Source organism: Equus przewalskii, chromosome 3 (assembly GCF_037783145.1).
Source record: "Equus przewalskii isolate Varuska chromosome 3, EquPr2, whole genome shotgun sequence".
NCBI classification, from domain to species: domain Eukaryota; kingdom Metazoa; phylum Chordata; class Mammalia; order Perissodactyla; family Equidae; genus Equus; species Equus przewalskii.
In genome coordinates this window covers 57,720,211-57,733,177 of record NC_091833.1, presented here as the reverse complement: position 1 = coordinate 57,733,177, position 12,967 = coordinate 57,720,211, and the positions used below count along the sequence as shown (strand labels likewise).

General features: G+C 37.4%; 1 protein-coding gene across 1 annotated transcript in view; it reads left to right on the top strand.

The window, feature by feature from the left end:
- The window catches only part of ANXA3 (annexin A3), a 61,892-nt gene that overhangs the window by 46,619 nt on the left and 2,306 nt on the right, over nucleotides 1-12,967 (top strand). The window contains exons 11-12 of the mRNA XM_008536541.2: nucleotides 206-264; nucleotides 2,522-2,644. Of these exons, the coding sequence (XP_008534763.1) occupies nucleotides 206-264; nucleotides 2,522-2,644 (182 nt within the window). The remainder of the gene's footprint in view (nucleotides 1-205; nucleotides 265-2,521; nucleotides 2,645-12,967) is intronic.

The window sequence follows — 12,967 nt, the reverse complement described above, 5'->3', positions numbered from 1 at the left end:
GGGCTACGGTTCTGTACAAATATAACCGATATAAGGCTTTGAAATTCAGGTTAAATATCCATTCTTTCATTCTGAATAAAAGCTAGTAGTGGGGAGGGGCAGAGTGGTATAGCTGGCCAAAGAATTTGTTTTAAAAGACATATTACTGTAGATTAACTCAATTTCTATTAAATGAAACTGAACATTGCTCTGCTTTTTATAACAGTTCACTGTGCAAGGAACATGCCTGCCTTTTTAGCTGGAAGACTGCATCAAGCTCTGAAGGTTGGTTTGGAAATATCATACACATTCTCAGCTTCCCCAAGGAGAGTGTAAACATTGCTTAATATTGATGGATTTTCATATTTCTTTTCCACTTTGATGAGTTCTCTATTGTAGCTAATTTGCCTACTAATTTGTCTGATAGGTTGATAATGATCATCATGGTCATTATAGAGATAGGTACAGTGAAGTGTTGACTAAATTATTTCCCCCACTTCACGGTAAGAATAGGCAGTAGAACCTGTTTTAGAATACGAAACCTTAAACTTGACCCATTAGGTTCTGTGGCCTCTCAAGCTGCCTTACTTAAAATAAACGAAGCTGAGTCACCAGCCTTTCATGATATAGAAACCCTGTGTTTTCTTGTCTCTTGTCACTGCTAGATGGTGTGCTGCATGAGTACAGCAGTTTTTCTTGCTCTTTATCTTCAGACTCTCACAATGGGCCTGGCACACAGAAGATGCTTACTTCAGTTTCTTTACTGCACATTTCCTATAGAAGTCCACATGCACCTTCACAGTTATGTCCAAAATAAACATATTTCCCTCCCTCACCTTCCACCCCACACTGTTCCCTGTCCTGTGTTCAGTCACCTTGGTGGACAGCCCCAACAGGAACTAACCTTGAACTGTGAAGTTGTACCATTCCTCCCCATCCTCATTCACTGTGCCTCAGCCACCTTAGCCTCCTTTGTGTTCCTTGACGATGCTAAGTCTCTTCCCACATCCAAGTCTTTGCATTTGTGCTCCTCTCTGCCTGGAATGCACCTCTCCCACATCGACCTATGGCTGGCTCCTTCTCATCAAATGTCATCCCCTGGAAGAGGTCTTTGACTGCATAGGTCCATTGGCTCCCTTTCCGTCACACTCCATTCTGTAGTTCTTATGACTGTTTACTTAAACAATTTGTTAATTTTCTTTACTGTCCATCTCCATCCATTAGAATGTAAACTCTGTGAGGATAGACATATAATATGTGTTGTTCACTACCATGTGCACAGTCTGTGGAACAATGCCTGGCATAGAGTAGGTGCTCAATAAGCATTTGTTGAATGAATGAATAAATGAAGTGTCCATATCCACCTAACTACTCAAGTAGAAATTTTGCATTTCTCTCTCTCCTTCATTCCCCTCAAATGATATATCAAGTTTTGGCAGTCTACCTTTACACCAGCTTCTAAATTTACCCATTTTCTTCATCCCTACTGCCATTATTCTAGGTCAGGTCATCATTGTCTCTTTTTGGTTACACAGCCACCTCCAGATTGTCCCAAAGCTTCTAGTCTTATCCTGTTATCTTCATCCCACTCTTGCCCTGCAATCCATTCTTTCTACTGCTGCCAAAGGGACCTTCTGAAACTACAAGTTCCATCTGATTTCAATAGTCAACTGTTTAACAGATTGCGATAGTTCTCCACACTTGGGAGAAAGTCAGAAATTCATTTCACGGTTTGCAAGATCTGGCCGTTCCAGATCCATTACTTGCTGTTCCTCCTCATTATTTATGTATCTTTGAATGCGGCATTCTTACTTGCCCTAAACCTTCACACATGCTGTTTCTTCTGTGGGAACATTTTTTTCCTCTCTCTATGAACCCCACCCCTTCTTTCTCTGGCTGATTATTTAGGCCCCAGCTTAAATACCACTTTCTGGGACAAACCTTTCCTAATCCTTGATCTTTTTTTTTTTTTAAGATTTTATTTCTTTTTCCTTTTTCTCCCCAAACCCCCCTGGTACATAGTTGTATATTTTTAGTTGTGGGTCCTTCTAGTTGTGGCATGTGGGATGCCACCTCAGCATGGCCTGAAGAGTGGTGCCGTGTCCGTGCCCAGGATCCGAACCGGCAAAATCCTGGGCTGTCGCAGCGGAGTGCACAAACTTAACCACTCGGCCATGGGGCCACTGTCATCCTTGATCTATTTTAGGCCTCCCAACATATTCTCTCATAGTACCCAATAGTTCCCATATGTCAGATTATATTCTAATGGCTTATTTTCTTGCCTGTGTCCTTTACAAAATTGAAAGCTTAACAAGGGTATCTCATCTCTGTTTTCAGCATTTGGCATGGTGATGGCACAGAGTAAGAAGTGCTCAATAAATATTTCTCGAATAAATGAATGATGAAGTTTGATGATAAATGAGTGAAGAAGAGTCACTGTGGTTGAATATCTTGTGCACCATTATCTATTTCCTATAAACATAGATCTGTATTTTTTGTGACAATTGAGATTTGCATTGTGGACACTTGTATTTCTTAACAGGGTGCTGGAACTGATGAGTTTACTCTGAACCGAATAATGGTTTCCAGGTCAGAAATTGACCTTTTGGACATTCGAGCAGAGTTTAAGAAGCATTATGGCTATTCTTTATATTCAGCAATTAAAGTAAGTCTCTTTTTAAAAATAGCAGAACACATTTTGCTTTTCTCTACCCGTCGTCTTTCCCTTGTTGTCCTTGAAACATGGTGATATATGACAGATTTCTTTCCCCTTGTCAATGTGTAAATGTGTTTTCTGAGTTTAAAATAGTAATAACAAAATGTCCCTTAAAGATAGTGATTATTTTTCAGCTCTAAAATCCCAGGCGCATAATGGACACTCAACATTTTTCTTTAGGTTTAGTGGCCGCTAATTTTTCTTCTTTTGTGAATTGCATTTGCAAGTTGTTTATGTATTTTTCATATTACAGTATTTTACTTATTTCAGTTTTTCTTTATGACAGTAGAAGGAAAGAAGAATACATATTTTAATTTTCCTTTTTGTTTCACTCAAGATAGCATGGAGTTCTTTTCATTTCAATATATAGGAAGCTTTCTCATTCTTTTTAACAGCTGCATATCATTCCATTATTTGTATGTTTATACCCACCACATCAACAAATGTTTTCGGTTTCTCACTGTTACAAACAATGCTGCAATATACATACACAATTTCATAAGGTACAAGTGTATCTGAGGGATAAATTCTCATAAGTAGGTAGGATTGCTGAGACAGATGTAAATACATTTGTAATTTTGGTAAATATTACCAATTGACTTCCATTTGCACATCAATCAGTCAACTAGACTCATTCACCAAATTCTTCTTTTTTTCCCTCCCCCCCCCATCTTTTGTTTTTGCGCTAAACCTTTGCAGAAAGAGATGCATGCCTAAGTTGGCATTGGAAAGTTATTCAGAAAGGCACCTCTCGGACTGTGCCTGGGACTTAGCACAGATTTCATCAGCTGCTCACACTCAATGCAGTTTGAATCGATCCTGACACATTACAATGGTTTCAATCAACAGAGGCAGATTCAATAACGTTAATCATATTGTACTTACTAAGGCAGAAAAGTAGGCTCATGCATTGTATAAAGATTGCCAGTAACAAGGTTGAAACACCAAGAGGGCCTTTGGTTCACCCTCAGCAAACCAGAAAATTAAATTAACCAGTCGCTCTCCCTCCCTCAGTGGTCTTGGTGATTGAGGCTTATTGTATTAGGAAACATTTAAACTATGTGTATCTTTATAGAAAAGAAAAATCCATTGCTTAAGAGTTCAGTTTGTAATTTAAAATTATATTAGGTTTCTTCATTTCTTCCACCTAACGTACATGATTAAGTAACCTCATTACATTTTCCATACTGATGAATGGGATCTTTTCGATGGTTACATTTCTGTGATGCAGGAGCTAGAGTTCTGTTTTGTGTATCATCCCAGCCTTTGGTTCTGTCTTCCTCTTCTTTCCTATGGTTTAGACATTTCTCTGCTCATTAACACCTTTTTGGAGAAGGAGAGGAAGAAGGTGGGTGAAAAACAAATGTGTATCTCATTACTTAATAATAAGATATTAATAGAAAATTTGGATGAAATTATACTTTTTGGTAGATTTCCTTGATCAATAAATTAAGTGCTTATTTAATAAATAGCACAATTCCAGGTTCTTCAGGGGAAAACATAGTAGCCACCCTCAATTAATTCATAATCTGTATGGAGACTTGAGATGAACATAAATAAAACAATTAGGAGATAATAATATGAAACAACAAACAATTAATACTAGATTGTGGGGTGCAAAGAATAGTAATATAAGAATTGCAAGTCAAAGAAGTTTGGGATTAGATAGGGAATATTTCTTAAGGAAAAGGTGTTGAGCCTGCCTTTCAGGTTAATAAGCATGTGTTGAGTGTCTCCTGTGGGCCAGGTGCTATGCTGGTCAGCAGAGTCTCAAAGGAGACATATATGTATGGTAAGAAGTATGAGGGAAAGAAGTAATAAGACACTTGATTAGGGAGTCTACCTTGGGGAATATTGAAAAATAAAATCTGAGTGGCAAGATGAATTCACTTGAGAGAGAGCTTGGAGGGGCCAGCCCGGTGGTGCAGCAGTTAAGTTCACACGTTTCGCCTTGGTGGCCTGGAGTTCGCCGGTTCATATCACAGGTGCGGACATGGCACCGCTTGGCACGCCATGCTGTGGTAGGCATCCCACATATAAAGTAGAGGAAGATGGGCATGGATGTTAGCTCAGGGCCAGTCTTCCTCAGCAAAAAGAGGAGGATTGGCAGCAGTTAGCTCAGGGCTAATCTTCCTCAAAAAAAAAAAAAGGGAAAAAAAAAGAGAGCTTGGAGATTACGGAAGTTGCATTTCATTAATTCAATTAAAAACATTTCCTGAATGCGTATTATGTGCCAGCCTCAGGGTTACAATTATAAGCAAAGAAAAAAAGGTTTCCTGTCCTTATAGAATTACAAATAAATGTAAAATTACAACTATATTATGTATAATAATGTACATATATGTACAATGTAAAGGAAAGAGATTTTGTGTTATAAGATTATATAATAGGAGGATTTGGCCTATAGTAATTTGGATTACAAGGCATTAACAAGACAAAGGTCGTGGGGGTTGGGTGAGAGTCAGTAGAGTATTCCAACAAACATACTTGCAAATGTGAAGACCTCCTGGTGGAAGAAACATAATGACAAATGAGACTGGAAGGACCGGATCACACAGGACAATGATTAAGGATTTTGTCTTTAGCTTAAGAACAATGGAAGACCGTGGAAAGATTTTAAGTACAGTGTCATGGTCAGAAGTACATTTTGAAAAGATCCCTATGACTGTGGAGAATGAATTGGACATAAGGTAGGGTGATGAGCTATTATATTAGTCATATTAGAGTAGGTATGACCGTAATGCCAAGTAGCAGTGCAAAGCTTCTGGTAATGCAAAGAGAGGAAAGAGCAAGGGCTCAAAAGATCTGGAGGAGTTCAAACTTAAGGGACTTGGAGTGACATCTTGGTGTGAGGAGTAAGGGAAAGAAGGTATCAAGGATGATTCCTAGGTTTCTAACTTGGGAAACAGATAGTGGTGCCATTCCCTAAAAGAGGATCAGGTTTTAGGTGGGTTTTTTTTTATTTCTTTGGGAATGGAGGAGAAAGTTCATGAGTTTGGTTTGCGTGTGTTGAGTTTGAGATGTCTTTGAAACATATACGTGGAGATGTTGAGTCAGTAGCTCAGGGTATGAAATATATTTTTAGAGTCAGTTATGTTAGGGAATTCTTGGATGTGGATGAAAATCCTCCAGGGAGAAAATATAGATTGAGAAGAGAAGAAAGCTTAAAATTGAGATTTAAGCACTAGTAACAATTAATGTAGGGATAACAGAAGATAGGCCTGCAGAGAAGACAAAGGTGGAGATGCCAGGGAGGAAGGAACAAAAGCCAGAACTACTTAGGGGATAAGTAAGGGCTACTTGCTTAATGGATGTGGTGGTCATTGGACTTGATTTACAAAACAATAAGAATTAACACCTTGGAGAATACAGATTGAAGATCTAGAGTCCAGGAAACTAGTGACAGCAGATGAGAGCCTAGAGTAGATTTGTTGTGGTCAGAATGGAAAAAGGAATAACTTTTTAAAAAAATGCAAAAAAATAATTGGCAGGACAGATTAAATGTAGACAGTAAAAGATGCAATCAAAGTTGGGAGAAGAGAGCACCACTGGTACTACTGTTAAAAACAGGCCAACAAAAACATTCAGTTAGTTTCTTATGAACAATTAATGTGACCTAATTAGGAAGGCATGAATTATGTTCAAAGGTTTTGAAAATATATTAACTTTTTTGTGATAATGAAATTTATAAAATGCTATATAAATAGAATAGCTAAGGCATAAGGGTACAGAAAAGGACAAACATCTGTTTAGTGTCTGTAGTTGTTCAGAATTTTACGCATAGCTCTGTGTTAAGCTAGTTGGGTGTGTTTTGTCAACTGACTGATAGAACTCTTGGTCATTGTTTACAGCTTTGATCAGCCGTGGCTAGAGGGAGCTCTTTTTCTAAAAAGCTAGAGCATTGTTGACTTGTCGGCAGTTTGAGAGATTATTACATGTGGCCGAGCAAGACTTAGGAAAACCAATAGGGGAAGAAATGAAATCTCTATAAAACAGAAGAGTATATATTAAAGCCTATTGTGTCTTTTTATGAAAATAATGCTTAGCCTCTTCTCTAAACGACCCTTTTTCATTGCCTCCTTTAGATTCCCTCTTACTCTAATATTTATCCCAATGTGAAACTTAAGTGATAAGAAGTACTCACTGCTTGAGTTGCCTTGAATAAAATAAGAATAACACGAGGATTTTAGGCAATCTAGGTTAAAAGCCAAATTTTACCTTCAATGCTATGCAACAGTTTGACCTCTTTTGCACAGGAAACATGGCATCTTTTTACTTTAACCCTCAATCTCACATGATATCATTTCTGAACCAAGATCTTTTTTGGCAAGCCTAGGCAAAAGGAACTGAGAAACAGACTTTTTGGGGATGTAGTTCATTTCACTTTCTTAAGTCAGGCAGTATAGTAGGATGTTAAGAGGCCAGGCTATCTGAGTTTGAATCCTGTCTCTTATTCTCTATATGATTTGGGGCATGTTTCCTAACCTCTGTTTTTCACCTTATACTTACCTGTTAAATGGAGAGACTCATGGTACCTACTGCATAGAATTATTATAAGTATAAAAGTAGTTAACCTTAGAATAGCAAGTGTTTGATAAATATTAGTTATTATTAAAGCTTTAGTTTTGTTAACCTAAAAATAAAGAGCCAAAATGAGAGCAAAAGAGGCCCTTATTTTGGGATCAAAGAACTGTAGATTCAGATAGAAACCCAAAGAGTGTCCTGGTAGGGAGTAAAAATCAGGGATTTTTAAAAGCAAAGAGGGGAGGTTCGCGTTACAAAGAACGTTAATTGGGGTTGTCAGCAGAAAGCTAATCTTGGCTAAACATAATTGATTTAATGCTAGCTAGAGGGAGGCAAAAGTCCATCACTGTGACGAGTTGCAGTGTTCTCAGAATATTTGTCTTCACTCAGTTCAAAAGTTCATATTCTGCCCAATGAGGACATACATAAGACCCATTTCCTTAACGGCCCCCCGGCTCCATTTTAAAGTCCTTCGATGTGTAAGTGACTCCATTCTGTTTCACATTTTCCTCCTTTTGATTGTGATCTTTCTCTGAGAGCATCACTGATGAACCGTAGATTTGTTTAGTCGCACATCGCTGGGATGGACCTGTCCCAGAAAGTCATTTCCCACGTTAGGGGGAACGTGGGTTTTTTTTTTTTCCTTTTCCAAGGGTGATTCCAAGGAGTCAGTGTCATAAGGGTTAGGCCACATTTGAGCAACAAGGAGGTGGTTAGGAAATGACTCTTAGGCAGTTTTCTTGCCCTGGAATTTCATCCAGTTACCTGAAGTTTCAGGTACAAGCCTTATCTATCATTTCAATACACTGAGTGACTCTCATCTTGGTGTTTGTAGCAGTTCTAGAGCAGGTCTCAGTGAGTAGTAGCATAAAAAGTTTAAATACAAGAACACATAGCAAAATTCCAATAGTAATCATAAACAATACTTAAGTCCTGATCTTTTCCAAGCACCTATACCTGAAGGAGGCCAGCTGAAAACATCAATAGGGAACCAGGTGTCATTAGAAGACGTTGGACCAGAGAAAGTCTGTGCTATTTTTAATTTTTCCAAATCCTAACTCACCTTCACCAGAAGAGTTGATCCAGGTACAGCAGGAGGAGTGGGCTGTGGCACAGTTGCTAGGCTCTTCTGCAAGGAGACAGTCGAGTGCCATTCGATTATCGAATACAACTCTCAGTAGGGAATCCAGGGATTGTTGTGTTGAGCCAAGGCTTGAGTTGTAGAATTTGTCAGTTTAGCCATGGTTAGGGATAAAATTTTTTTATGAGCAAGTCATCATGAACAGCAACAATCCAAGGGACAAAGCCTTTGGCAATGCTAATCAATGGAGAATAGATGGGGTGTAAAAAGGGGGTTGCCAGTTGTCACCTAGACCTATGAGATTGTGGATGGGTTTTTTTCTTTAATAAGAACTTGAAATGGAATATTATGGTATCCTAAAAGGCATAATTTCGTCCAGTTACCTGGAGTTTCGGGTACAAGCCTTATCTATCATTTTAGTCCGTTGGTGATGCTAATCTTGGTGTTTGTGGAAGTTTTAGAGCAGATCTGAGTGAGTAGTAGTGTAAGAGGTGTAAATACAAGTACACATAGCAAAATTCCAATAGTAATCCACTAGTATGGCATATGTCTCGCTATATACTAGCCGTCTCAACATTCGTAAGCCCATGGTTCCCTGTAGTAATCATGCACAAAGGTGTACCCAAAAGGGACACAGAGTCTGCAGTTCCTTCTAGTTCTGTAGCACTGTCAGTGGTCAGGAGGACTTGGTAAGATCTTTTCCATTGGGGCTCAAGGGCTGTCTTCCTCTGATGATGCTTCCAGAATACCCAGGCACCAGGTTGTAGACTGTCACCCACAGAATCCTTTAAATTGGAATCCGTAAGCTTCTTTAACCTATTAATGATAGGTTTGAGCATAAGACATTGGAGATTTATAGTAGCTGGTCAAACAAGCATAAGACCGCAAGGGATCAGCAGAAGGTTGTACACCAGTAGACACTTATCTGCTCGTGACTGTCTCATGTGGAATTAGTTTATGTTTTTCAAAGAGGTACTGCAAACAGTCGGTGAGACCAAAGACAATACCTTAGGACAGGAGAGTCCAGGCTACAGGTATATAACAAACCTCTAAGACAATTAACAAGACTAGAATTTAATATCTGCAGAGGTGCAAACATAATTTTTCTTTCTACAATTACCGTCAGTTTTTACAGAAGATAGTCACAGTAAAACTAATTTGTTTATATTAAAAACTTGGCCTGATTATTCATATAAGTGAAAATAAGAATATTCACTGAGAATTTCTGAATTCTGGAGGGATCAAGAAGGGAGAAAAGTAAATATTTCATCTTTGTTCACAAAGGTATGTCTTACCAAATTGTTGATAGTTTAAGAGAAAAGATTTCTTTAAATCTGGAAAAACAAAACATTAGAGCATTCTCCTCAGTTCATGTAGTCCCATGTAATTTAATATTTCTTCTGCTTGAATCCAGTTTTTCCATTAGTTTCTCGACTTTACCTGAGGATTGAAGGTGATAGGAGCGGTGATAACAGAAGTTTGAAAGGTTTTCGTTAAGGCTCATATGATTAGCCCAGTGAAGCAGGTGCCTTGATTACTGGAGACTGTGGAAGGTATTCTCCAAGTGGGAAACACATTTTCTAGCAGTTTCTTTGCCACTGTGAGGGCATCAGCATTGTGGCAAGGGAACTGTTTAACCCAATCAGAGAACATATATATAATAACAAGAATGTATTAATAAAGCATACTAAGTAACAGTTGAGTGAAATCTTGCTGCAGGTGCTCGAAAGACACAGAGGGAGGAGCTGTGAGGCCTCTGAGGATGGAAATAGCTTCTCTTAATGCACTATGGTGGTGAAGGAATGTAAAAAAATGAAAAATGGGGTTTGCCAGGGAGCCAGGAAGAGCCAAGTGGCCATCTTAGGTTACCCAGAGCCTCAACTGTTTAATTTACAGCTGTTTGCCCATCTTAATTTTTCTGATTCAGGAGCAGACTGTTGCCATGTTACAAGGACATCAGGATAGCAAAAGTCTGGCAATGAGGGGCTATTCTTTGCAGAGGCAGAATGGACTTTATTCACGTATGCCAATCTTTGTAAATTCTGCTGTTGCTGCTTTTACATGAAAATCAGCTCAGGCGTCCTTCTGATATTAGGTTCAGTCCCTTTAGTGTGAGCCTCAATTTTGATAACAGATAACATTTTATACCAGGACATAATTAGATTTCCAGGAATTTCACAGAATTTCTGGAACTCTTATAGCATATAAAGACATAACATAAAGAAGGCTTAATGTTATTTCTTATTTGACATTGCTTTCCATGTGAGTTAACATATCAGATAAGCCTAATTAGTTTAATATCCCTCTTTCTATAAGGAGAAAGAATAAAGTTTTTGAGATGTTTCAGAGATCCTCTGAAAAATCCCAAAGTTAGCTGGAGGTCAAAAAACCAAAACCAAAAACAATTCATTTAGAATCTGATTTGGGGAAGTTTGTCAAAAATATCAAAGAAGGGTTTAAAATATTTGCCTAAATAGGATCACTGATCATTATGAAACTTAATATTCAATTATCTATTTAACCAAAGTGCCAAAAAGATTTCAAAGACAAATATAGAAGGTTACATAGCTGCAAAACCTATCTCTTTTTAGTAGAAAAGATTCACCTTTTAACCTAAAGCACAGGAAATTATTCTGATAAAACATAAAGTCCCTGCCTTTTAGGCAAATTACTCAAAAATAAAGAACAACCTTTTGTAATCTCTTTATCAAGAGCAGACTAAAAGCCTAAGAAACCTTGTCTTTATAACAGAGAGAAAATTAAATTCTCATTTGCACCAGCTCACTTCTGATACTAAAACTAATTTGCTTGATTAAATTCATTCCAATCTTAGCCAACTCGACCATGCACAGAACTCTTTTCTCAAGAGTTCCTCTTCCACAAGCCTTCTATAACTTTCTTTTTTACTTTCAGAATTTGTGCTTTCTTCTTTCCGACAACCAATTTTACTTTAGGACAGGTTTACTTTCTGAACAAGAAAATCTCTATTCCTTATACCTTCTTTTAATGAAAACATGTATTTTCTCATAGCATACATTTTTTAATGTGCCACAAGACATGTTCATTAATAGACCCAAACGCCTTTTCCTTTTTCTGTAATAAGAAGCCAAAAATAGATAAACCTATGTTTAGTAATTAATATCTTACTATTTTGTCTTATCTGGAAATGATCTAGATAGTCAAGGAATTTCTCCCCATTTAATTTTTTTCAAGATTTTATTTTTCCTTTTTCTCCCCAAAGCCCCCCAGTACATAGTTGCATATTTTTAGTTGTGGGTCCTTCTTGTTGTGGCTTGTGGGGTGCCACCTCAGCATGGCTTGATGAGCGGTGCCATGTCCATGCCCAGGATCCAAACTGGCAAAACCCTGGGCTGCCAAAGGGGAGCACGCAAACTCAACCACTTGGCCATGGGGCCAGCCCCCTCACCATTTGATTTAACTCAGTAAAACTCTAAAATTTCAAGTTACCAAAAGGTTTTGCAGTTATTTTTAAGTACACATACCATAAAACATAATTATTGCATCTAAAAGTTCTTACTGCATTAACATCTGTGTAATTCATTTGTTAACAATCATACTTAGATTATTCAATTAGATTTTTTGAAACATTAAAGCAATTAGCTATCATCTTATTTTTTTGCTGACAAATTTTTTAACAGAGATAACATGAGTTTATTTGATTAATAACCAAGATATAATAAAAGTTGCATGTTTGCATTATATCCACTGTTGATGACTCTGAAGACATGCCTATTTTAATTAAACCAACAAACTTAAACAAGCTTTTATTTACCAAAGGTTATTTAATTCATGTTAACTTGGAAAACATTTGAGTTAGTTTCTGTGATACTTAGATATAATTTATATAAGCATTTACTTCAAATTAAATAGAGCCCTTTACTAACAAATTTTGATAATACATTCCAGAGGTAGAAAAATATCACACATATATAACATATATACATATATATAGACAGACACAGAGATCTTATAGCTTTTATTTTAAAAATTTTAGCCATGAATCAGGTATAATACAAATCTCACTAATTTATAAATAATTGTGTCTCTGACAGATGGAACAAGTTAAGATTACATGCTTAAAAGGTTTTTGTTCTTGTTGTTAATATTTGTGGAGAAGACTTTTAAGATTTATATTTGCTTTAGACAAGAAGGCTATCAATTTGATTTTAGGTGAAAGCAGCCTGCATTTAAAATAAAACATTTTTCCGTTTCTTTTCCCCGGAGGGATTTACTGATTGAGCTAACCAGGTTTATCTCCTGGGGTGTTTACGTTCTAACATGGTGAAATTTACAACTTCAAAAGACAAAAAGAAAAAAATGCAAGTTTTTTTCCTAGAAGTTTCAGGGTAATTGCAATTTAAAATTTTCCTTCAGTCTTAGGAATTCGGGACAGTCTAAATAAGAGTTCTCAGGGAGGTTACAAGCCTTTTAAGACAAATAGGGGAGGTTTTAGGATTGGTGAAAGGGAGTGGGGGGATCTGAACTGCCTGAACGAGTTGCATTTTCAGTTTTGCAAAGATTTGTAAGATAAGGACATTTGCTCTCAACTCCTCAGGAATTTTGAGTTGTAACCTAAAGGACATCAGAGATTGATTTACCCATCTAATTGCATTATCCTAAATTTGCTTTTCTCTCTCTGGGTACAA